Source organism: Lontra canadensis, unplaced genomic scaffold (genome assembly GCF_010015895.1).
Source record: "Lontra canadensis isolate GAN:19392208 unplaced genomic scaffold, GSC_riverotter_1.0 scaffold131, whole genome shotgun sequence".
Lineage (NCBI taxonomy): Eukaryota > Metazoa > Chordata > Mammalia > Carnivora > Mustelidae > Lontra > Lontra canadensis.
The window spans coordinates 984,529-1,011,283 of record NW_022631125.1 but is presented as its reverse complement, the minus strand read 5'-3'; the positions used below and the strand labels follow the sequence as shown (position 1 = coordinate 1,011,283).

Here is a 26,755-nt window from a genome sequence, read left to right as displayed (position 1 = left end):
TCAATGCCTCCTGAGACATTCTAGACCCCAGGAACCAACGCCAACCCCTTGGGTCTAAGTTCCTCTCACATCCCCCTTCTCTCCTGTTCTGTCCATCTTCCTGGACTCTAGTGTCCTGTGCCCCTTGGTGAGGGGGAGGGCAACTGTGGTAGAAAACAAAGGGACTGGGCTTAATGGGCGGTCCCACCAGCAAAACTGGCACAGTTCTTGGTACTTAGCCACTGGATTGACGCTATTTCCGGCACTGGAGTCTCTGTTTCCTGGAAGATGGGGGCAAGTGATGGGGTAGAGCCCTGTAGCCCTAGGAGCTTCCAATTCCTAATCTTCTCACTGGAGGGTCCACGTTCACTCTTGATTCTCTTCTCCAACGGATGCCCATGACATGAACAGAAATCCATTCCTCTCTCCACCTCCACCCCATCCCTGGAGTGGCATTGCCGGGGGTTCTCCTCTTCCTAGAGCCATCTCTGAAAGTTAACTGTCCCTTCCGTCCTGGGCTGGAATTTTCACCACCTGCCCCCACCCTGTTCCCCTCTCCCCGCCACCACAAACAATCTCAAGGCCAGTTAACTACACTTCCCCCCACTGGCCAAGTCAATCTGGGCTACCCCACTGGGGCAAGGTCAGTCCACGTGTAGGACAAACACCGCGTGCTGGGCCACACTGAGCAGGAGACCGGAGCCGAGGAGAAACCGGGCGTTGTGGACCCAGACGACCACCCCGGCGGAGGGAAGGCTGTCGGACAGGGAGATGTTGAGCGGCCCCTCGGTGGTGTTGGCCACCTCCTCCACTGGGGCCCTCGGGGCCAGCAGCTTGGAAAGGAGGCTGCTGAACCTACTCACGGTGGTGGCCTCTGGCTCTGGGGACGGGCCTGAACTGGATGCGGTGAGGTTCAGCTCTTCGGGATCCACACAGAGGCCATCGGAAGAGCGCCCAAAGGCCACCTGGCTGAGGTCCAGGCCAGCCACAGAGCCCGGGGCGGCGCACGGCACGTCGGACACGCGCCCAGAGCTCTCCATCCAGTCCCGCAGCCACTCCAGGTGGCAGTCACAGCGCCACGGATTGCGGAAGAGAAAGAGGCGGCCCAGGAAGAAGCCAGGCTGGAAGGCGGCCCAGGCCAGCACAGTGAGGTGATTGCCATTGAGGTGCAGAGCGAGGAGGCCCGAGAGGTTCTGGAAGGCGCCCTCCTCCACAAAGGCGATGCTGTTGCGGTCCAGGTAGAGCAGCTCAAGCTCCGCCAGGTCCGCGAACCAGGCGCGCGCCACGAGGCCCAGCGCGTTGCCACCCAGGTTGAGCGTGCGCAGGCGGCGCAGGCCTACGAAGGCTTCCGCGGGCAACTCCCCCAGCCGGTTGTCGTTGAGCAGCAGGTGCTCCAGGGCGCCGCAGTCGCGAAAGGCGCCCGCATGCACCGCACGGACGCGGTTGGCCTGCAGGCTGAGCGAGCGCAGGCGCCTCATGCCCTGCAGTGAGCTGGAGGCCACCGCCTCGATGCGGCTGCGCTCCAGGTGCGCATGCGTCAGGTTGGCCAGGCCGCGCAGCGCGCCGGGCACGCGGCGGAAGAGGTTGTCGAAGGCGGCGAGCTCGCGCAGGGCGGGCAGCTCGGCCAGGAGGCGCTCGGGCACCGTGAAGAGGCGGCAGGAGGCCAGGTCGAGCCGGCGGAGGCGGCCGAGGGCGACGAAGGTACGCGCGTGCAGGTAGCGCAGCTCCCCGTTGTGCGCCAGGCGCAGCTCGGCCAACCGCGGCAGGCCCTTGAAGGCGCCGGGCGTGATGAAGGACAGGTTGTTGTGGCGCAGCGACAGGCGGCGCAGCGACGGCAGCGTGCCGAAGGCCCGCTCGCCCAGGAAGCGCAGGCCGTTCCGGTCCAGGTCGATGGAAGCCGCCTCGCACGGGAACTCGGCCGGCACCCGCAGGAGGCCGGCGCGGTCACAGCGCACGGAGCAGCCGCGCTCGGTGCTGCTGCAGGCGCAGGCGGTGGGGCAGGTGCGCGTGCAGGCCTCCTCCGCCCAGACGCTGGCCAGGCTGAGGACCACCGCTGGGAGGTGAGGAGCACGGAGAGAAGACAGAAAAGGAACAACTGTCAAAGGGTCGCGCCAGTGAAGTCCCACCTGTCCACTTAGCAGGATTCTGTCCTCTACCCACCAAGTTCTCACACCTCCTGCATAACTGCGCCCTCCGAATTCCTTCTTTCCAGGTCCCAGACCTTCCCGGCCACGCCACCCACCCCTTTGCTTTCCAGTTATCTTCACCGGCAAATCCCAAGTGGGATTCTGGCATCTGACCCAATTCGAAACACCCTCCCGCCTGTAACATCACTTGATGCTCTCCTAGAACTCGGCCTAGGGGGTTCATTGCATGCGTAGGGGGACCTGGAGGGCATCACCGAGGCCTGTGCGCTAGTCCTGCGCTGCCCAGTACCGTCGTCATCACTAGCCACATGTAGCTACTGAGCATTTGAAATATGCCTAGCCCGAATTGAGATGTGCTGGAAGTGTAAAATATACAGCAGGTCTCAAACACTTAGTACAAAAAAAAAAAAAAGAGTTATCTCATCAATAATTCTTATATTGATTATGTGTTGAAATGACATTTTAGAAATACTGGATTAACTAAAATATTAAAATTAATATCAACTGTTTCTTTTTACATTTTTAAAGGGGCTACTTAGAAAATTTAAACATTTGTGACTTGCATTATATTTTTATTGGTGCTGCTCTAGTCCCTCCCGCTATAAGAATTCAATAACTGAAAACTTACCCCCCCCCCAGGAAATTAAGCCTCATGAATAAGATTTAAGGAACAGGAGGTTGGAAAGAAAATTCTCTCTTTTTTTTTTTGTTTGTTTTTAACAATCACCACATTTAAGCCATAAGGACAGCATTCTAAATTTACAATGACCTGCTTATGCATCTCAAAAAAATAACTGTGGACACGGTGGAGTTAATTATCATTCACCAGCCCTTGCTCTCTAGAGACTTCTATAAATCATCACAGGAGAGAATGGTGTTTATAAGTTAATTTTGTTCTGAGCATATGAATGGAGAATCAGATAAAGGCTTCAAAAGCCCTCCAGGAGGCTTGCCACCTGCAGCAAAACAGAATGGTAGCCAGAGGTCCTAAGCCCCATCTTGAGTTCCAATGGAAAAGGCAGCATGGAAGAAACACAGGTTTTATCTAGCCAGGAGCAGCTCACAGGTGGACTGTGCTCGATCTGAAATTCCTGCAGAGGAACAAAGGTACCCAGAGATAAACCTGACCACTGACACTCATAATTTCTAGCCTCCCTCAGCAGTACTCCCAAATTCCTAGCAAACATCCCTGATTTGCCATTCAGTCCCTCCCACTGTGTACCCATTACCCTGCCTTGGAGCTCTTGTAGGAACCTGAAGGTGTGGCCACACAAGGAGTGTGCAGAATCTGCTTGCTGCTGCCTCTGTGGCTTTGTTCGGCTTCCAGTGCCTTCAGTACATTTGTTGTGGACACTCCATGTTTTTTCAGCTGCTAGGAAGGGGTTCAGCTTTTTCAGACTTGGCTGGAGAACACTCAGCCCTTTGAGCAACCCCTCTGTTGTAAACTGTAGCTAGTTAAGCATTCTGATATTACAGAGGCTTGACTTAGTTCTAACCTCTCCCTATGAACTAGACACCAAGCTTCCAGCAAAGTTCTTGGACCTTGTGCTGAGCTTGACTGTAAACAGGGCAGCAGCTGGGCTAGAGAGAAACCCTTTTAGAGAGACAGAGCCAAGAATATAACCTTAACTCCAGGCGTCAGCTGGGCAGGAATGGGACCTTTTTCTATCACAACTCTTCCAACTGGGTCAAGTAGAAGGCATCAGATTTCCTTACAAATAGTCCTTCATTCTACTCTCTTCTCCTTTTTAATTAAGAGAAGTGCACTCTCAACTGTATGACTCATGTTTCTACTCCACAATAGCTAACATTGTTCCCGACACACTAAATGTTTGCAGAATTAAATGGAATTGATGCCTTCCTCTGTAATGATTCCTCCTGGAGAATGTCATTTATTAAAAACAAAACATAAGGGGCACATGGGTGGCTCAGATGGTTAAGCATCTGCCTTCAGCTCAGCTCGATGTGGGATCGGGCCCCACATCGGGCTCCCTGCTCTGCAGGGAGTCTGCTTCTCCCTCTCCCTCTGCCTCTCCCCCTGCTTGTGCTGTCTCTGTATCTCTGTCAAATGAATAAATTTAAAAATCTATAAAAAAAAAAAAAAAACAGGGCACCTGGGTGGCTCAGTCAGTTATGTGTTTGCCTTCAGCTCAGGTCATGATCCCAGGGTCTTGGGATCAAGTCCGACATTGGGCTCCCCGCTCAGCAGGGAGTCTGCTTCTCCTTCTGATCCTCCCCCCTTCTCATGGTCTCTCTCTCTCTCTCTCTCTCTCTCATTCTCTCATTCTCTCTTTCTCAAATAAATAAATAAAATCTTTTTTTTTTAAGTTTGGTTTAAAAAAAAAACACAAAACCTCTTTGTCAAGGAATTCCTGGGATTATGACAGGGATTAGTTAATAAAATGGAGCTGCCAGTTTTTCTAAAACACATGCAACAGGGGTGGGAGTGAAGCTTTTTATTGTGTGTCCTTCTTTTTTTAAGATTTTATTTATTTATTTGACAGAGATCACAAGTAGGCAGAGAGGCAGGCAGAAGGGTAGGGGGAAGCAGGCCCCCTGCTGAGCAGAGAGCCCGAGATGAGATGCGGGGCTAGATTCCAGGACCCTAGGATCATGACCTGAGCTGAAGGCAGAGACTCAACCCACTGAGCCACCCAGGCACCTCTTATGTTTCGTTTTTATCTTAAATGTTGAACCATGTGGATGTATTCCCTATTTCAGAAAATAGGGAATGTCTATTTCAGACAACATCAAGATGTTGTCACTATTAGACATCTATTTTCAACCTCTGAAACTTTAAAAGCCATTAGGAATTATTAATTTACTGGATTACTTAGTGAAATTCAAATGAAATCAAGTAAATTCTCAGAACAGACAACCAAAATCCAGTATGGGTTTACCCAATATGAAGACTAAGTATACGTCTAATGATTCAGAAAAGCAGGGCACTAAAACAAAATTTAAAAAAATAATAATAACATATTTGGGTGAGTTCTGCTTGCAGTGATGGCACAAGAGCTTGTATCAGACTAAAATTCCTGCTGATAGCTAGTGTAAACTCTGAAAAAATACTTAAACAAAAAAATCTTTGAAGACACGAGAGAGCAACTTAAATAGGCAACCAGAGTAGCTACAACCCTTAAAAGAAGAGAAGCTGGGGCACGGTGGTTCAGGCGGTTAAACCTCCAACTCTTGATTTCTTGGTTTTGGCTCAGGTAATGATCTCAGGATCTTGAGATCAAACCCCCAGGTCAGGCTCCAAGCTGGGCATGGAGTCTGCTTCTCAATCTCCTTCTCTCTCTGCCCCCACCCTCCTTCCCTCTCTAAAAAAAAATTAATTAAAAAAAATGAGAGGCAAACTAGGTGAAGACACATTTATCTGACTTTTCCTCTTATACCTAAATAACACTGTATGTTAACTCTACTGGAATTTTAAAAAATAATAAATTATAAAAATTAAAATGAAAAGAAAACTGCCTTTTCCTCTTAGGGCATTTTCTTTTTTTTTTTTTTTTAGATTTTATTTATTCATTTTACAGACAGAGATCACAAGTAGGCAGAGAAGCAGACAGAGAGAGAGAAGGAAGCAGGCTCCCTGCTGAGCAGAGAGCCCGATGTGGGGCTCCATCCCAGGACCCTGGGATCATGACCTGAGCGGAAGGCAGAGGCTTTAACCCACTGAGCCACCCTGGCGCCCCCTCTTAGGGCATTTTCAAGTCCATGCTGCAGATAGGGAGTAGAGTTCAAGCAGAAAGCAAGAGTCTTATCAGGCTGATGCGTTAGAAGTCAGAGTATTACAGCTGCCACAGTGTCTGGAAATTGAAGAGGGAAAACATGGAAAAGGAGCCACAAAACCGGCATACAGACTCCCCTCAGATCCTTGTTTGAGTCCTAACGTGCCTATATGTGGAGTGACTCCAAGGAGCCAAAAAGTGAAGGCCAAAAGCACTAACCAAAGATTTCGACAATTTCCCAGTAAAGGGAGACAGATTAAAAGTTCAAGGTCTACCAAGTTAGAAGGGCTTATAAAATACCTCAGGCTTTCCATGGAAATCCCAGAGGGCCACACCTTAGCAGTAAAGACCATTTCCCAGGACAAAGGGCAAAACTGCAGTAGGCCTACCCTAACAAAGCCTAAAAGTAAGCCTCCCCAGTATCAAGGTGACCTGCCAGTCAGTACTTTAAGTGAATGCCATACAAAATTCAACACTCCTCAAAGGAAGATATAGAATCTAGAATTCCTTATAACTACTACTTGTATACAAATAATACTAGATATGTGAAGTAGCAAAACATGACACTTGTCAAAAGGAAAAAAAAAAGTAGTTAACAGAGGCAGACCCAAAGATTGCCCAGATGTCGGAATTACCAAACAAGGATTAATTATAAATATGTTAAGAAATTTCCAGGAGAAGATGGATATAATGGGTGAAGACACGGAAAATTTGAATCTTAGAAGAGATAGTGAAACTAAAAATGAGCCCAATGGAAATCTTAGTGCTGAAACAACAATATAATATTTGAAATTTTATTTTTTTTTAAGATTTATTTATTTCAGAGAGCATGGCTGGGGAAGGAGAAAGAGAAAACAGAAAGAATCCTCCAGCAGACTCCCTGCAGAGCATGGAGCCTGATGCGGGGCTCAATCCTAGGACACCGAGATCATGACCTAAGCCAAAGTCGCAAGTTGAACATCCAACCAACTGAGCCACCCAGGCACACCACAATATTTGAAATTTTTAAAAAATGATTGAATAAGAAAAACAGATTGGACACAGCAGAAAAAAAGTTTTCATGAACTTGAAGAGAGGTCAACAGAAATTACAGAAGCACAGAAGAAAAAAAAAAGACTGGAAAAATATGATTGGAACTTCAATGACCTGTGGAATAATATCAAGCAATTAGACTAACATGCATGTATTTGGAGTTTAAAAGTACAGAAGAAAGAGAATACAGCAGAAAAATAATTGACAGTTTCTAAAATTTGATTAAAACCAAGAAGACCAGCAAACCCCAAGTAACATCACATACACACACACACACACACACACACACACACACACACACATACTTCTAGACTCATCATAGTCAAACTGCTGAAAACCAAAGATAGAAAATTCTTTAAAGCATCCAAAGAAAAAAGAAATTACATAGAGTACACAACAATAAGAACTATGACTGACCCACAGAGGCTATAAGACAATAAAATATATCTTTAAAAAATTTTTAAGTAAACTCTATGCCCAATGTGGGGCTTGAACTCATAACCCCAAGATCAAGAGTCCCATGCTCTACCAAGTGAGCAGCCAGGTGCCCCCTGAAATTGCATCTTTTAAAGTGCTGGAAAAAGGGTGCCTGGCTGGCTCAGTCAGTGAAGGGTCCAACTCTTGATTTTGGCTCAGGTCATGATCTCAGGGTCCTGAGATCAAGCCCCGAGTAGGTCTCCATGCTCTGTGTGGAGTCTACTTGTCCCTCACCCTCTGCTCTTTCTTTCTCTCTCTCTTTCTCTCTCAAATAAATAAATAAGTAAATAAATAAAATAGTTTTAAAAAAATAAAGGGGCACCTGGGTGGCTCAGTGGGTTAAAGCCTCTGCCTTCGGCTCAGGTCATGATCCCAGGGTCCTGGCATCAAGCCCCGCATAGGGCTCTCTGCTCAGCGGGGAGCCTGCTTCCTCCTCTCTCTCTGCCTGCCTCTCTGCCTACTTGTGATCTCTGTCTGTCAAATAAATAAATAAAATCTTTTAAAAAAAATAAAATAAAAATAAAAAATAAGGTGCTGGAAAAGGGGCACCTGGCTGGCAAGTTTAAGCCCCACACTTAGGTGTGGCAATTACTTAAATAAAAATAAAAATAATTAAGTCCTGGGGGAAAAAAAAAAGCAAATCTGGCAACCTAGAATTCTATATCCAATAAAATTATCTTCAGAAATGAAGTAAACAATCTGTAAAAAAGTAAACAAAAAGTTTACTGTAAAAAAAAACAAAAAGTTTACTGTAAAAAAGTAAATAATCAACAAAAAATCTGTGAAAATTCATCCCTAGGGACGCCTGGGTGGCTCCGTGGGTTAAGCCTCGGCCTTCAGCTCAGGTCATGATCCCAGGGTCCTGGGATGGAGCCCCACATCAGGCTCTCTGCTCAGCAGGGAGCCTGCTTCCCCCTCTCTCTCTGCCAGCCTCTCTGCCTGCTTGTGATCTCTGTCAAATAAATAAATAAAATCTTAAAAAAAAAAAAAGAAAATTCATCCCTAACGGATCTTCCGCACAAGAAACAAAGATGTTCTTTAGCCTGAAGGGAAATATGGAATGAAGAGTAATGGAAATGGCCAATAATGTCACAAAAAGACTTTTTCCTCACCTTAATTGCTTAATAGGTAAGTGATTGTTTAAAGCCAAAAGAGCAATGAACTGTGGAGTTTATAACATATGTAAATGACAAATATGACTAGAGCATAAAGGATAAAAAGGGAAGTAAAACTGAATTATACTCTTGTAAGGATCTTACATTATAGATGAAGCAGTATAAGATTAATTCAAGGCAGACCACAATAAATTAAAGATGAATATTGCAATCCCTAGAAAATTAAAAAAAAAACCTTGGCCCCCATCTCACACTACACATAAAAACTTATTTTAGGTGGACCACAGACCTAAATGTAAAAGCTAAGACTATAAAGCTTCTTGAAGACAATATAAAAGAATATCTTTTATGACCTAATGGTAAGCTAGGTCTTCTTAGAACCAAAAAGAAAAAAAAACCATAAAAGAAGAAAATAATAACTTGGACTTTATCAAAATAAAAGAAGTCTGCTCTTTTAAAGACACTGTTAAGAGAATGAAAAGAGGGGTTTCTGGGTGATGCAGATGGTTAAGCATCTGACTCTTTATTTCAGCTCAGGTCAGGATCTCAGGGTCCTGGGATCAAGACCCGCGTTGAGCCCTGCATTGAGCCCTGCATTGGGCTCCACACTCAGAGAATCCTGCTTCAGGATTCTCCCTCCCCCTGCCCCTCACTAGGTCGAGCTTGCCCGTGCTCTCTCTCTAAAATCAATCATTTTTTTAAAAAGGAATGAAAAGACGGGCCACAGACTGGGAGAAAATAGCTATATATTTTCTCTGTATATATATCTCATAAGAGACTTGTATCCAAAATATATAAAGAACTCTCAAAACTCAGTGATAAGAAAACAGATAACCCAATTAATAAATGGGCAAAATATGTGAAGAAACACTTGACCAAAAAAAGATACACAAAAGGCAAACATGAAAATATGGTCAACATCCTTAGTTGTTAGGGAAATGCCAATTAGAATTGTATCCTATTAGAATGACTAAAATTATAAAGCTCAACATACCAAGTGTTAAAGAGCATAGCGAATAACTGGGACCCTCTTACAGGGTTGGCGGGAGTGTAAAGTGGTACCACCACATTGGAAACAATGTGGCACTTCCTTTAAAATTAAACATACACAAGGACACCTGGGTGGCAAAGTTGGTTAAGCAGCTGCCTTCGGCTCTGGTCAGGATCCCAGCGTCCTGGGATCGAGTCCCACATCGGGCTCCTTGCTCAGCCTGCTTATCCCTCTGCCTCTGCCTGTGCTCATTCTCTCTGACAAATAAATAAATAAAATATTTTTTAAAAAAATTAAACAGACACCTACCTTATGATTCATCCATTCTACTCCCAGGGAAATAAAAGCATATGTCCATACAAAAGACTTGGGCATGGGGCGCCTGGGTGGCTTAACCCTCTGCCTTCAGCTCAGGTCATGGTCTCAAGGTCCTGGGATCAAGCCCCGCATTGAGCTTTCTGCTTCCCACCCGCCACCGCCTACCTCTCTGCCTACTTGTGATCTCTCTCTCTCTCTCTCTCTCCCTCTCTCTGTCAAATTAATAAATAAATAACTTTAAAAAAAAGACTTGGGCATGACTGTTCACAGCTGCTTTATTCATAGTAATACAGAACTGGAAACAACATTAACACCCACCAAGTCTGAACAGGTAAACAAATTATCATGTAGCCATACAACTGAATGTTACTGGGTGATAAAAAGAAATGGATGAATCTCAAGATAATCCTGCTGAGTAAAAGAAGCCAAACAAAAAAAGGTACATAGTATCTGATTCCATGTACGTGAACATTACTCTGTAGTAACAGAAAGATCAGTGGTTGGCCCAGGATTAGTGGGGAGGCAGAGAGGGACATGGAAGGAGGAACCTTACAGGGGCATAAATCTTGGAGGTAATGGATATGTCATTTATCTTGATTGCACTGATGGTTTCACAAGGGGACACTTCAAATATGTTCAGTTTGTTAAACATCAATTATATTTCAAGAAGTTGGTTCTTTTTAAGATTATTTGAGAGAGAGCACAAGAGAGCATGAGCGAGTGCGTGGGGGAGGGCAGAGGGAGAGAGAAGTTTAAGCAGACTCCAAGCTGAGTGCTGAGTCTGTCACAGAGTCCCATGTGGAGCCCCACACAGAGCCCGACATGGGGCTCGATCTCATGACCCTGAGATCATGACCTGGGCTGAAACTAAGAGCCAGACATTTAATTAACTGCAGCACCCAGGTGCCCCAATAAAGCAGCTTTAAAAAAAAAGATATCAAGGAAAATAATACAGTGTATACATATATATACACATATGTATACCATATACATATATGACTTGTATACAGAATATAAAAACAACTACAAACAAATAATGAAAAGACAACTAAATAAAAATGAGTAAAAGACTTGAGACACTTCATGAAAGAATATATTAAGTAGTCATTAGGGAAGTGCCAATTAAAACAATGAGATTTCCTTATACACCCACTAGAATGGCAACAATTCAAAAGACTGACAACCCCAAATGCTGGCAAAGACGTAGACCAACTGGATTCTCACATGGTTGGCGGGAGTTGAAAATAGTTCGGGAACTCTGCAAAGCTTTGGCAGTGTCTATTAAAGCTAAACATATGCCTACCCTATGACTCAGCAATTCCACTCCTAAGTATTTACCCAAGAGAAATAAAAGAAAGGTCCACATGAATACTGTACAAGAATGCTCACAGTGGCTTATTCAGAACAGATAAAAATTGGAAACTACCCAACAGAAGAGAAAGAAAAAGGAACAAACCATTGATACGAACAACAAAAACATTATGCTGAGCCACAGAAACTTGACACAAAAGGGTACATACTATAAGATTATACTTCTATGCAGTCCCAGAACAGAGCCGTTGGCAGGGAGGCTCTGAGAGCTCAACAGAGTAAGGCCTACAGATGAACTCAGTCCCAAAAGACAGCAAATATCTATAAGACATAGTTTGGGAATGTTATCTGGGTGATAGGAGCATGTATCGTAGAGTTCAAATTAATCAGATTTTGTGGGTTTCTTTTTAATTAGTGTTTGCTCAAAGCTAAGCTTGCTACCTTTTTTTTTTTTCATTTCATATGACAATCTGCAAGGTAAGTATTATTCTCTTCTCATGAAAGAGGAAACTGAGGTTCAAAGTGGTTAAATGACATCAGCCTTTGGTTTTTGTCTTTCCATTATGCTGTACTCTCCCCCACCGGACACACCCAAAGAGCTTCTGTCTCTTTAACTATAAACTGAAGGGCCCGCGCTTCCTGCCCTTTAGGGGCCCTTCTGGCTCTCATTTTCCCGGTTGGTCAGCAGCTGTTGCCAACCGCCACCTCTAAGAAAAAGTACCAGAACCCCGTGGGTCTCTGCTGCCTCCTCCCAGGCACAGCTGTTTGGACTGGGGATAAACATTTGACCTAAGCAGAGCCAATCAGATTCACTCAACAGCCCCTGCCACCACCCCACCAACTGGCTGTGAACATGGAATGGGCAGTGAGATGGTGTGGGCATCAGCCAGTACAATACTCGGACTAGGTTTGTTACCAGAGCCACGTGCTGGTCAGAGTTACAAGGGAGCAGGAGTCCAGGGCAAGGTGAGGAAGCTGGTGTGCGGACAGAGGACAAAACCCAATGTGAGAATCACAGAGATGGAGATGAGGAAGAGCGGGAAGTTGCTAGCCAGCTCGCTAGTTCCCAGAAGGCCCGGCTATAGTTGTTTCTATGACGTTTCCTCGTTTCCATTTTATAAACCTACTCAAACCATCTGTGTGGACAAGTGGATTTCTGTTCCTTGCGACCAAACCATCTCTGATAGTAGAGGATGTTTGATACTTTTTCTGGCTACCCGGCACCTTTTAAGTACTCTTTCTACATTTAGGGAATTTTCTACATTACAAGTCCTTCCTCCTCAAGACAGAAGCCCGAAATTCTCTTTCCCAACGTCCCTTACAGTTAGGGCCCAGGCATGTGACCTAGTTTTGTCGATTGGACACCCAAAGGGACACTTGGATGCAGAAGTAAGTGCAAGGCAGAAACCATTTTCTGGCCAGGATGACGGCAGAGGTATCTGGATTTTGGGTCTCTTGAGATATTACTTCTGGGACCCAGTGCCCAGCATGACACCCATGAGGTGCCAGGTGGGTCCACCAGTGGTGGTGGCCTCAGGGCCTTTGCTGGAGCTGCCCGGCTCCCTGACTCAGGCATTGCCCTGGGCAGTGGGCCCCAACCAGCAAAACCGGGAACACCTCACAATCCTGAATAACCCTTTCTTGGCTTCAACGGTACCTTAAGTAGGTGCTGTGGTTTACATCAAGAATCCAAAACAGCATCAGAGGTAAAACAGGTCCCCTTAATATCTGCACCATCTCCTCCTTCTGGCCCCTTCCTCCCCCACAAAGAACCTCGTGAACATTTCACCTTAAAAGAAAAGCTACTCAAATTCAGGACCAGGCAGTGCCCCTCAACCAAAAGGAAGCTCCTTGCTATTCACTGGCACAATAAATAGAATATAGAATCGAAATTTGTTGAGGCCATCCCTGATTTGTCCAAATGCAAATGAAAAGGGGCCTCTCCTGTCATCAGCAGTGATGGTTCAAAAGCGAATCTCCTGGGCTGTCCAGGGCCAAGTTCCACTGGGATCCCTTGGCCAGAAAAGCATTTACCGAATTAAAATAAAGATCACAGTTTGTGAGAGGGGAAGGTCAAACTCCCTGGCAGTTGCTGAGCAATTTCTGTTCGCACACCAGTATTTTTGAGAAGGATCCGTGTGGAACTCTGAAAAGGTTTCAGTGCTTTTATTCCCAGTCTGAGGTTGGGAGAGGAAGATGGGAAATTCAGCCAACCTGGCCCGGTCTCAGGACTGGCCGCCACTCAGCCAGGCTCTGTCACAGCTCAAGGTTACGAATACAGGGCTTTCCAGAGCATTCAGTCTGGAAGCACTCATCCTGAGGGCACGGCCTCTCTCATTCTCTCATAAACTCTGATGACACTGCCTTTCATCCCTGCCTTCTCATACTGCTCTCTTGAGCGTTTTGTGTTACTTTAACCTCAGCCAAGGTTTCCGAATCTCAGTTCCCTCATCTGTAATAGGCAGACCATTATGAGGAACGGGTGAGTTGTAAAGCTCGAAACAGCTGTGGAAGCATGGGATAAAGCTAACAGCAGGCTCCACGAGGCACTGTTGCCACAGGATTAAATCTCACCAAGAGACTAGTACTTCAAGGACCACGTGGAGATCTGCCCCCAAAGTGGAAAGCAAGACACCAAGTATGAGACCAGTGAAGTTACAACAAGTAGACTGCAAGGAAGAGTCTAGAATGGTTCTCTGCCTGTGCTGCACATTAGAATCACCCAAGGAGCTTTCCAGACACAATGCTCAGGCGGGATACCACATCAAGAGAATCCTGATCTTCAAGGGTGGAACCAGGCACTGTGCTCCACAGATTATCCCAATATACAGCCCAAGTCAAAACCCAAGGGTCCAGGTGGACCAACTTTATTAAAATGGGATTTATCGGGCACCTGGGTGGCTCAGTGGGTTAAAGCCTCTGCCTTCGGCTCAAGTCATGATTCCAGGGTCTTGGGATCGAGCCCTGAGTCGGGCTCTCTGCTCAGGAGGGAGCCTGCTTCTCTGCCTACTTGTGATCTCTGTCAAATAAACAAATAAAAATCTTTAAAAAATAAAAAATTGGATTTATCCACGTGGTATAAAATGTTACAAGGTGTAACCTAGATTTACCATATGCCCCAGCAATTCCACTCCTTAGGTATATACCCAAAGGAATTGAAAGCAGGTGTTCTAATAAATACTTGGGCATGAAAGTTCATAGCAGCGTTATACACAATAGCCCAAAGAGGGAAACAAATGTCCATCAACAGATGAATGGATAAACAAAATGTGGTCTATCCACACCATGAAATATTATTCTGCCATAAAAAGGAATGAAGTAGCAATACACACTAAATGGGGATGAACCTCAGAAACGTTATGTTAGGGACACCTGGGTGGCACGGTCAGTTAAGCGTCCAACTCGGCTCAGGTTGTGATCTCAGGGTCATGAGATCAAGCCCCCCCGTTGCCCTCCGAGCTCAGCATGGAGTATGCTTGATATTCTCTCCCTCTCACTCTGCCCCTCCCCCTGTGCTTGCTCTCTCAAATAAATAAAAAAATCTAACAAACAAACATTAGGCTAGGGGAAAGCAGCTAGACACACAGGCCACATACTGTACGATTCCATTTACATGAAATGCCCAGAAGAGGCAAAGCCGTAGAGACAGAAAGTAGGTTAGTGGCTGCCAGAGGCTGGGAGTAGTAAGACTGCGGAGTGACTGCCTAATAGGTAGAGGGTTTCCTTTCGGGGTGATGCAAATGCCTTGGAAATAGAGGTGATGGTTGCACAACATTGTGAATGTGCTTGATGCTGCCAAACTGTACACTTTAAATGGTTCATGGTTTGGGGCAGCTGGGTGGCTCAGTCAGTTAAGCGTCCAACTCCTGATTTCTTGATTTTGGCTCAGGGTATGATCTGGGGGTCCTGAGATCGAGCCCGCACATTGGGTTCCATGCTGGGCATGGAGTCTGCGTAAGTCTCTCTCTCTCTTTCTGCCTCTCCTCTCCCCTCACCATGCATGCAGGTGCACTTTTTCTCTTTCTCTCTTATAAAGAAAATGGTTCATGGTTAATTTTATGTTGTGTGAATTTTACTTCAATAAAAAAATAATAATAATAGTGAATATTACAAGGTGTTTGGAATCTAGGCAAATACAGAAATGGGTCCCTGCTTTTGTGTTCGGGTCTGATGTGCTGACCACCTCCGCGCTGCAGGGAGGCAGGGAAGGCTGGGTTCAGATGCCCCATAGAATGAGGTCTTAATGTAGACCAGCTGAGGAATTTCTCCTTCAGAGGCCCTCCGCTTTTCGGACGCGTGCTTTTCCCCTTGAGGTCTGCTGAGGAGAACAGTTACTCATGGAGTTTCCAACCACAGACTGAGTTTTAAGTGTTTCTTCATCCTCCTTGTTTTCAAATAACTTGTGCCTCACGAAACCAAAATAGCAAGGGAAAATATGGTCATTTTCTGCTTTCAGCAAAATCTCTTCAGCCACTTTGGCTCTGGAAGTCGTTCTCCTCCCACTCCCTGCAAATGCTGTCCGGGTTGCTCCTCAGGCCAAGACCCAGTGCTGGATTTTCAAAACGAAATGGGTTGGGGGAAACGGAGAGGCAGTGGGGGAGACCATCCCATGGCCTCTGACCTCACGGTAATCCCGGAACTTCCTTCTCGTGCCACAAACATACCTTTTGTGACAGTAAAGACAGAGAGGATCCTGGATTCACCCCTCAGCTTTGCTGACTAATGTGCGTCATGGGGGATGGAGAAACTGGTGTGTCTCAGGATGGGTGTTCTGCTGATAGCCTCACAGGCCCTGCGAATCCTATGGTAGAGAGCTGTCCCATAGGAGGAGTAGAACACAAGGCCCCAGGAAGGCCTCCGAGCCTAAATATTGATAATCGCCCCAAACTGAAACAAGTGTTCTACTTGTTTCAATGGGGGGAATGAATGATGAACAAACTAGTAGCCCCCATACAAGGAGTACTACTCCACAATTAAAGCCAACGAGCTACTTATCCATGCAACGACACCAATGAATGGCGCACACATACTGCCCTTCACTCCACAGCACCTGAGTCTCATTAATAAAGGATGTGTTCTCTTTGGGGTGCAGGCGCTCTCTCCCTAAAGACTTCCTTTTCTCTTTTAAGTCAAGTTGATTGAGGTATAATTTACCTCAATGTAAATGTACCCATTTTAAGTGTATAACAAATGTAACACACCCATGTAAGCTCCACTCTACACAGGATTTAGAACATTCCTACCATTCAGAAAGTTTCCTCGGGTCCCATTGACAGCAGTCCCCTCCCCATCCGCAGCTCCAGAAAACCACTGATCCGCTTTCTGAACTGTAGATTCGTTTTGCCTATTCTAGAACTTCATATAAATGGAATCAAATGGTTTTTTTCAGTCAACATGATGTTTGTGAGATGCATCTGTGTTGTCTGAATGTCACTTGTTCCTTCATTTTTTTAAAGATTTATTTATTTATTTGAGAGAGACAGAGAGATCTCAGGGAGCGGCAGAGGGAGAGGGAAAGAGAAACCTTCACAGACTCCTTGCTGAACGTGCAGCCAGACGCGGGACTCGATCTCATGGCCCTGACATCATGACCTGAGCCCAAACCAAGAGTTGAACGCTCAACCAACTGAGCCACCCCGGGGCCCCGGAGGTTCATTTTTACTGCTGGACAATATTCCACTGTGCGGATGTACCCCATCCGCACAGGTGTTCAGTCACCTGTGGATGGGCATTTGGTTTGTTTTCCAGTTTTCACCTATTTCGACTAAGGCTGACGGAAGGATTTGTGGGTGAGTCTTGCCGCGGACACGTGTTTTCAGTCAGCGTTTACCTAGGAGAGGAATTGCTGGGTCAGATGGTAAGTATCTCAGTTGCTTCACATCCACACCAACACTTGCTATGTCTTTTTAACTCTAGCCATCCTAGTGGGTGTGAAGTGGTATCTCCTTGTGGGTTTCATTTGCATCTCCCTGATGACTAATAAGGTTGAGTATCTTTTCATGTACTTGCTAGTCATCTGTATATCTTCTTTGATGAAAGAGCTATTCAAAACATGCTGCCCATATTTTAAAGATGGGTTGTTTTAGGGGGCACCTGGCTGGCTCAGTTGGGAGAGCATGTGACTCTCGATCTTGGGGTCATGAATTCGAGCCCCACATTGGGCATAGAGGTTACTCACTTAAAAAAAAATTGTAATGGGTTGTCTTATTGAGTTTGAAGAGTTTCTGAACTAGATACAGATTTTTTTAGGTGCAAGGCCTCTATCAGGTACTGTAATGGTTCTCATCTGGGCGGCTTCACCCATTTAACAAATCTTTACAAGCACCTACAATGTCTTAGATTCTAGAGACAGCAAGGTGAATAAAACAGAAACCCGGGCCCTTGTTAGAGACTTGTGGTTTAGAGCAAGCCCTGGGTGAGGAACCCTGTAAAGCAAGAAATTGAGATATTACGCTGTGGACAGCAGGAAGACCCCAAAGGGGCTGCCATAGTGGAGAGGGGAGGGGCGGGAAGGGGAGGGGCGGAGAAGGGAAGGGAAGGGAGGGGAGGGGAGGGGAGGGGAGGTACTTCCAGTGAACCCTCCTGTCCAGAAAATTTCTGTTCCGGTTTTGTCCCAGATTTGCCCTGCCGTGAGCCACTTCTGATTCCCCCACGACCTTGTTTTGTCAGGCTCATTTAATCTTTTTTTTTTTTCTCTAGCTAAGGAGGTACAACCCTATCCCTGCCTGCTTCTCGGGAACATGTCGTTCATAATCCTGTGACTTGTAGTCAGAGTAATACTGTCTGTGCTGCTGAGTGTGTTTTAAATTAAAGCGCCAGGGGATGTGGAGACGGTCATTAATTTTAAGTGCATCTATTGTTAGCAAATGATGTCACTGCTAAGCTCTCCAACTTGTCACAAGAAGTCTGGATGTATTTCGGGTTTCTGCGGCAGCAAGAACAGCTCCCGTTTTGCCATGCGCAGGCTAGGAATACTGTCTGCATTCTGTCAGGGATGGGAGAGCTTTGGGTACACACTGAAAATCATGCTGGCTCAGAGAACCAAACATTCTGTCCCAATGAGTCAATCAAACTTCATGTCCTTTCTAGGTAGAAGATATGGCAAGGAGCTGGCTGTTCGTAATTATATGTCAACCTCTGTCCTTTGGAGGCTCCTCGGTGTAGAAAGTCATGTCCTGCTTATCACAGTGTTCCCTGCACCTTGTTCCAGTTCGGTTTCTCATTTATGTATTGGGTCTTCCATAAAGGAATGCAAGCTTCTCAAGGACAAAAGCTGTCCAATTATACCCCTCATAATATCCCTGGAGTGTACTGTTGACTCACTGAATAGACCAAGCTCTACTTTTTGAAAAAGTGGAATAAAGGGTAAGAAGATTCTATTACTACCATTTTGGAATTATCTGGCAAAATTTTCTCTGCCAGCACTGCACACAGACGTCTATCACTATGGGTACTTATCACCTCAAATAATTACGTTCACCCGAGGGCCAGAAAAACAGATTCTTTGTGTAGAATCCTTTACTGCAGAATTTGCCAAGGGATTTTTTCCCCCCTGGCGATCTCGGATTTGAGCAGGTGGGTCTGCAGAGGTGTGGCAAAAAAAATTCTGTGAGGAGTCTTCTTGTTATATTAAAACCCACGTAACAATAGGACCAAAAACCTTGGGGAAGAATGTTTCAACATCCATAATCACACAATTCCCACCTGATAGTTTCATTTTTTTTCTTCTTCCTTTAGGAAGATGGCTTAAGGGATTTTTTTTTAAACTAAATAAGCTTAAAGTAATATGACCACTGTAGTTTTTGGTGTTTACACCAATGAAGTCGTATCTGAAATTAGAATAAGAAAATGATGGGGCGCCTTGGGTAGCTCAGTCATTAGGCGTCTGCCTTGGGCTCAGGTCATGGTCCCAGGGTCCTGGGATTGAGCCCCGAGTGGGGCTCCCTGCTCAGCAGGAAGCCTGCTTCTCCCTCTCCCACTCATCCTGCTTGTGTTCCCTCTCTTGCTGTCTCTCCCTCTCTCAAACAAATAAAATCTTTTTTAAAATTAAAAAAAAAGAAAAAGAATTCATATCTGAAATTAGAATAAGAAAATTGCCAAAAGGTTATTTCATGTATTTGGCTCAGGAATTCTGTTTTTCAACAAACAAACAAGCAAACTAAACCCCCCACCTATTTTGTTTTATCTCATTCTCCATTCCCTCCCCCCGATCACAGTTCTGTACATGGTGTCCATGTACGGCTTTCATGGAAGCCACTTGAAGACCAAGCTCCTTGGGTAGAAGCCCTGCGGTTTCCATGCATCTTCTAGAATCTTCTATGGGCTCTCCAACCCCTGCCCCCACTGGCAGCTGTCTGCTGGGGGTCAGAAGGAATGGGCCTTGGAACTCACCATGCAGCAGCAGGACCAGCATCCCGTGGCCTTTCATGCACCCGGTGGCTTAGAACCACCCAGCTGTGGACTCCCTACCTGAAGGGAGACAGCACAGGTCACCGAGCGCCCAGGAGGGGTCCCTGGAGAACCGGGACACACAGGCCCCTCCCTCCACCTGCGCACTTCCTCCTGATTGCCCTGCCTTTGCCCTCTTGTTCACACTCACTTCTCCCCATCGATCTTGGTCTTAAGAGAAACCAGTAACAACAGCCCATCAGAAACTCCCCCCGCCCCCAATTGACAGCTTGGCTCTGTTTGGAAACCCTTCATCAGACTAGAACCCTGACAGCAACACAGATGGACTCACTGACAACCCAGCAAGCAAATGGACAGAGAGGAGACCTCTGCTGAGAAGCATTCATGAATAGTCAGTCCCCAAATGTCGCTTACTGTCCTGGGGGTCTGCCTGGTCCTGCTCCTCCTCCAAGGCTCCCTTCGGCTCCCCAAGCCCATCCATCTCCTAAGTCTGGCAGCCACAGACCTAAAAAATGGTCCAGCAGAGAAGTAAAGGGGAGTGGGGGTGGGGAGGGGGAGATGGCAAGCAGGAGTCGAGGAGAAATACTTGCTTGTGCAGGTTCGAGTGCTTATTTTTCTTTCTCCAGATTTAATGGCAGGAAAATCCTGTATCAGATGAGGATTAATAGAGATGAAAGAATTTGTCTGCCTTTCGAATCACCAAAGCCCAGGACAGATTTTGCTGACACACCAATCGGCTTTATCTCCAGGCCTTGGCCTCTCCATCTGCCTGGCCCCTTTCTCTCCTTAAACCAACCCCCACAGACCCCACCTCCCAACCTGACCCCAGCCCCAGCCTCAGCCCCCAAGCAATATGTAGCCAGAAACTGGCTTCCTGCTTCTGCCAAACAGCATTATCAGCATTTTCAACAAGGATGCTGTTATAGAACCTGGAGAGGTGGGAAGGGAGAGAGCTCTCCATTTTCACCTGATTCCCATGGGTGTGGGGGCTGGTTTAGGGGAGCGGAGGGGGCAGTTCGGGTGCCCCCCACATTCTTCTGGCCCCAGCAAGCTTGGATGTAGGATCCGGCCCTCTGCTCTGCTGGGACTGACCTGGCAGGTACCCAGGGCTTAGAACCACCCAAGGGGAGACAGCCACATCCTGGCTGGCCTGACCTTGGTATGCTGGTGCTGCTGGATGGAAGCCTGGAGTTCCCTTCCCACAACCGGGGCTCGGGGTGCAAATCTAGACGTCCGCCGCCGCCATGCCTGGAGAATTTTGGTTTTCTTGCGCTTGGGCCTTGTAAGCCAATATAAGGCTGAACTTGCTATAACCTCTGCTGGGAAGGAAAGCATCCTGGCGATGGGGTAGAAATGTGTGCATGGCCTTACAAACGAAACCTCTGCCCAGGCTGGAAGGCGGCTGGAACAGCCTGTCCACAACTACAGTCCTTGCCCGCGGCTTACTGGACCCACCTCGCCTTCAGTCCTCTCCAGGCTCTTGGGTCTGTCGCTCTGGGCCAAGGACCTCCCTGAGGAAGACCTTCTCTACTTAGGAAATCAGACATTTCTCCCAGATGCAAAGTCAGGAGCGGTCAGAGACCCTCAGCGGGGAAAGGAAAGGACCCAACCGCCAAGCCAGCTAGCACCACGGACTCCAGCTGGAGAACAAGCCACCTTGCGATCAAAAACTTTGATCCCAAGGGCCCTGAGGGGTTAAAAGCAAGAGGGTGGGGGTGGTCACAGGAAGTGAAACCGAGATGGACTGGCATACCCTCAGGGAGAAACTTCAAAGATCCAGGCAGTCTGGCCCCCAGCCTGCAATGCCGTTGGTAGCTGATAAGAAGGAAAAGGGAGGAGGAGTGTGTAAGTAACCCTGTGAAACAGAAGCGGCCCAGGAAGCAACACTCTGCCTTTGCAGGTGGCCTTCTAGAAAAGCTTCCTGTCGGCAGAGGAGGGGTGGGAAGCCCTGGTGTTTCTTTGTAATTCCTGCTGCCGGGGGTGGGGGTCGGGGGGGAAAAGTCAAAATTCCTCCTGTGGATTCGTGGGTCAGGCATTCAGCCACCTCCTGTGCACACTCTTGGAGAAGACTCTGATACGAAACCAGATTGTTTCTATTTCTCTGCCTCCGATCCCTCCTGCTTGCACACACAGACACACACACACCACGTGGAGATAAGACCATTGGGGGGAGGAGGGGGGACGGAGGGCACAGACATGTGAAGCTTGACTCCAAGTGAAACAAAGCAAAGGTGCCCTGTTTCCCTTTTTTTGTGTGTGTTTTAATTTCTGTAATCCCCACACCCAACATGGGGCTTGAACTCATGACTCTGAGATCAAGAGTCGCATGCTCTTCCCGCTGAGCCAGCCAGGTGCTCCGAGGTGCCCTGTTTCATGTCATATGAGGCAAATCAGACACACGCCCAGGAGAGCCCTGGAAGGAATTGGGAATCGCTTCATTCATGCAACACATGTCCTCATGTTTGGTTCGCGTTCCCCCAGAAACAGATCCTGAGACAAAGATATAAATATAAGTACAATCAACCAGCAAGCAACGTGAGTTGGAAACGCACAGGTCCACTTACGTGAGGATTTTTTCCCCAACAAACACACTACAGTACGGGAAATGTATTTTCCTTATGATTTTCTTTTTTTTTTTTTTTTTAAGATCTTATTTATTTATTTGAGAGAGAATGAGTGAGAGAGAGCATGAGAGAGGAGAAGGTCAGAGGGAGAAGCAGACTTCCCAAGGAGCTGGGAGCCCGATGCGGGACTCGATCCTGGAAATCCTGAATCATGACCTGAGCCGAAGGCAGTCGCTCAACCAACTGAGCCACCCAGGCGCCCTTCCTTATGATTTTCTTAACCACGTTTTCTTCTCTCTAGCTTATATGGCAAAAATACAGTACAGAATGCATAGCCTATACAAAATAAGTGTTCGTTGACTGTTTATGTTCTTGGGAAGGCTTCTGGTCAACAGCAGGCTCTTGGTAGTTAAGTTTTGGGGGAGCCAAAAGTTATACGTGGGTTTTCTGAGTGTCCCTAATCCCACCATGTTGTTTAAGGGTCACCCGGGCTTGATTCGGGAGGTGATTCCTGGGAGCACCAGTAGGAGAATGGAGAAGGTGGAAATCAACGGTGTTAACAGGCAAGTCAGCATTGTGGGCAAACAGAGACTAATCTACGAAGACAGTATAGAGCACATATCTCCGAATTATCCCAACTGCAGGGCAGGGAACCGGGCCATCTATCCACCAACACCCACCCTCTGTAGAGGGCTGCTCCAGGAGGAGATGAGGGGGTTCATATCCTCCAGCAATCTCTGGCTACCAGGCAAAATGATAGAGATGTACTGATTCCTAAAGAAAATTCTGAGCATGACTGGCTCAGTCAGCTAAATGTCTGCCTTCAGCTCAAATCATGATCTAGGGGTCCCAGTACGGAGCCCCACATCGGGCTCCCCACTCATCAGGGAGTCTGCTTCTCCCTCTCCCTTTACCCCTCCCCTCACTCATGCTCTGTCACTCTCTCATATAAATAAATAAAATCTAAAAACAAAAACCTCCTTTCCAGGGTCATCGCTTACGATAAATCAAGGGGCAGAATTCCTTATGGAAGGTGGGAGCAGCTAAGCTTCCCCAATTTGGCATTGGTAAAGAAATGCCGATTACCAAGGTGGCCTGGTGCAGGGAGACGTGTTGGGATTTTTGCACAATGCCAAGCTGCCCTGGGATGGGCTACAGGGTCTCCTCCTGTTCTGATGGGCGAGGGTGCCTCTCAGGGGCTCCACAGCCCGGGAGGCCCCCACGCTACATGGTACAGTGATACAGGAGGCTTCGCCTGTTACTCGAAGGGCGCAGACTTCACCTCCAGCCTTTCTGCACGGTGGTCACAATTCACAGACACTCTGACCCTGGATGGCCGGTCCCCCAGCCTTTGCGCCTTTCTCTCCTCACTTCTCCACGTGCTGAAATTCCAGCCTTCCTGGCAGGCTTAGCACAGCGCTACCTCCTCTAAGAAGTGAGCCCCTTCCTGGCGTACTCCCTGGATGCCCACAGGCCTTGCCCTTTGTAGCGTTTGGTCCAGGTTTGTGGCTGATCCAAATCGCCCTCCCACAACGCCAAGATCACCCTCAGACTGGGCAAGATGGAGGGAGACCCAGGGTGAGGAGTCATGGGGCCCCCGGGACCTCAGAACGCAGTGCCCAGACTCTGAACCTGCTTTTCTTAATCACCCCCCTAAGCGTAGACTGTGCCACTACTGTGTATGCTGGAGAAGTGGCCTCTTAAGGGTCAGCTGTTTGCACATGGAGGACATGTGGGGGGAAGGGCCCTCGTGGTCTGGGATGGACCCAGGCAGGTTAAGTGACCTGTTTCCCAGAGTGACAGGTAAACATGAAGCGAGTACCCCGTCCGCCTGCCTCCCAGTCCCTGGGCTTTTCCGGGACCCTAGTAAGACAAGGGAACAAAAGATGCCCCCCCATGGCCACTCCCGCTGCCTGCGTGAGGAGGGGGAGGTACCAGCCCACTTTTTGCTAGGCACGGAAGGCACCCCTAAACTACGTTAACTGAAGCTATTCCACGGCTAAAATACCTAACTCCTTTCTTATCTATTAGCAAATTCCCCTGTCCCCCAGCTCGGTGACCAGCTTGGGCCTCGCTGCTTTACTGGGGGGAGGGGAGAGGCAGAGAAAACCATGCCCTCATTCCGCTGAGCCCCCCCACCCCGGGTGGAGTGACGTCACCCCAACCGCAGACCAGGTGCAGACTCGCGCCCCCTTCCTTCTCCCGGGGCGCAGGGCGCGCCACCGCAGCAATGGAGGGGGCTGCAGGCATTGAGTCACAGGTCTGGACCTTTCGGCCCAGCCGCTCCCTTCCCCCCCTCCCCGGGCGTCGGAGAACTAGTTCAGCTCGCTAGCCCCGGCTGGCAACCACGCGTCACACCGTGGTTTTCACCCCTTAAGGTCACGTCCTTGCGAAACCTTTGCAGCTTCTGCCTGCGTCCTCCCGCCCAGCCCAACCCCAGGGTCAAAGAGGAGGGGCTGCCGGGCGCGGAGCCCCGCCCCCGCCGAGTCCCGCCCCTCCCCGTGTGACCGCCAGAGGGCGCCCTGGCTCCGGAGCCCCGCCGGGCGGCTCCCAGCCCCAGCCCCCACCTGCTCCCCGCCCCCGCAGCGCCATTCTCAGCAGCAAGGCCGGGGAGGCTGGGGCCCGGGAAAGTCCCAGAGCGCGTCGCTGCCGGAAACGTTAGTCACGCACCTGGAGCCGCAGAGTGTCCCGCTGGAAGGGATGCCAGGGCGAGGGCCTGACTTTCCAAAGGTCACACCCTGGGGATGGTCTCCCAGTGCCTTGCCCTTGTGACTCGGCCACGTAGCTCTGATGGTGGCTGATACCCTGTTAGCTCCTTTGTGCATGAAAAGCTGGCCCCAGGGACCCTTCCTGCCATTTCATTCAACAAACACTGCCCGCTGCCCAAAGATACACCTCCGTGGAGCCTCTTTTGAAATCATCACTCTTTACACTGCATCAAAAGTAGGTCTCTCTTCAAAGAAACCAGAGCTCCTCCAAGAAAAGGTTACTTCCATGGCCAGGGGCAGGCAAAGTACAACGCCATTCTGGAACGTCTTATTTTTTCAGAAGACAAGCCATCCAAGATACTTGGGTGGGTAGAAGAAAAGTCAAGTCGTTCCACTGGCCAAAGATGGGACAAGCATCGATAAGAATACTGACCTAAGTAAACTGAAATGCAACAAATAAACTAAACGTTCGTTAGATCCGTGAGTTTATAATGATACTTAAAAACATTCATCAGTAGACTTTGGAGGTTACTAAAGCATTATTTTGAAAGGTGGTAACTAGGGTGCCTGGGTGGCTCAGTGGGTTAAAGCCTCTTCCTTTGGCTCAGGTCATAATCCCAGGGTCCTGGGACCCAACCTTGCATCGGGCTCTCTGCTCAGCGGGGAGCCTGCTTCTTCCTCTTTCTCTGCCTGCCTCTCTGCCTACTTGTGATCTCTGTCTGCCAAATAAATAAATAAAATCTTTAAAACAAAACAAAAAAAAAGGTGGTAACTAAGGGGAAAGAATCAAGCGTTTATGTTGCCTTTCCATATTTATGGACTATAAGGTAACCAAATGCACTAGTTGATGAGGTAAAGTCTCTCTTTATAAAAGAATCACAGCTAGGGGTGCCTGGGTGTCTCAATCATTAAGTGTCTGCCTTTGGCTCAGGTCATGGTCCCAGGATCCTGGGATCAAGCCACACATCCAGCTCCCTCCTTGGCGGGAAGGCTGCTTCTCTGTCTCCCACTCCCCCTGCTTGTGTTCCCACTCTCGGTGTCTCTCTCTCTCTTTCTCTGTCAAATAAATAAATAAATCTTTTTTTAAAAATCACAGAATAAATAATAAATAATAAATCCAGAAGTGACAGAATGAGGAAATGACTATGCTGCAGTGAAATCATGAATCCTACTGATCACCCCTAACATGCCTCCAAAATGGCACAAGCAGACAGTAGGTGCCTCCTGACATGACCTAATAGAAAGTACACAGCACTATCATGGAGGTAATCACAGCCAAAAAAGAAAGAACCTGAAGCTAATCAAGCCTCCAGATCCAGCTACTATTTAAAGAAATATGAAGGATGGAGAAATATGTTAAAAGACACCAAAGATGCAATCAGCTAAATATAGATTGTGGAAAGTTCTACAGGGCAAGTGATCCAATTTTTCCAACAAATTAATGGAATGGGGAGGAGGGGAAAGAAGGGAGATCTGTTAAGTGAAACAAACTTACAAGACGTCAAATAAGGCAATCTTTGGATAATTGTGAAACAGTCAGCAGAAACAAAATACAGACTGATTATTAGGTAATATACAGAGTTAGTTTCCTCCTGGGTGTGATGGTGGTATTATACCCTATTTTTAAAGTTCTTATGCATTAGGAAAAAATATAGAAGTATTTATGGTGAAATTATATGTCTGGGATTTGCTTTAAAATCTTCCCACAAAACAAGTGGCAGGGAAGAATTGAAACAGAAATAGCATAGGGGCGTCTGGATGGCTCAGTCGGTTAAGCATCTGCCTTCGGCTCAGGTCATGCATGGTGCTGGGATTCTGGGATGGAGTCCCACATCAGGCTCTCCATTCAGTGGGGAGTCTGCTTCTCTCTCTCCCCCTACCCCTCCACCCTGCACGTGCTCTCTCTCATTCACTCTCTCAAATAAACAAATCTTTAAAAAAAAAAAAAAGTTGAGGCATCTGGGTGACTC

General features: G+C 47.4%; 1 protein-coding gene across 2 annotated transcripts; it reads right to left on the bottom strand.

The window, feature by feature from the left end:
- Positions 1-586: 586 nt before the first annotated feature.
- Positions 587-25,148, bottom strand: NYX (nyctalopin). 2 transcript variants are annotated; one of them, XM_032842513.1, is made up of 4 exons: positions 24,748-25,148; positions 19,928-20,018; positions 19,496-19,573; positions 587-2,032 (listed from the first exon to the last, which is right to left on the bottom strand). In XM_032842513.1, exons 3-4 carry the CDS (start codon positions 19,530-19,532, stop codon positions 624-626), a joined length of 1,446 nt encoding a protein of 481 aa, XP_032698404.1. In that variant the 5' UTR covers positions 19,533-19,573; positions 19,928-20,018; positions 24,748-25,148; the 3' UTR covers positions 587-623. The 2 variants fall into 2 exon arrangements, with proteins under 2 accessions (XP_032698404.1, XP_032698403.1); XM_032842512.1 differs by lacking the exon at positions 24,748-25,148 and having other exon boundaries at positions 19,928-20,192.
- Between the last annotated feature and the right edge of the window lie 1,607 nt (positions 25,149-26,755).

What these genes read in the sequence shown, in the direction of transcription:
- NYX (XM_032842513.1), bottom strand. Translation starts at nt 19,532, where the DNA reads ATGAAAGGCCACGGGATGCTGGTCCTGCTGCTGCATG. An exon ending in GCTGGTCCTGCTGCTGCATG is followed by an intron (nt 2,033 to 19,495) that starts GTGAGTTCCAAG and finishes CTCACCTCCCAG; the next exon opens with CGGTGGTCCTCAGCCTGGCC.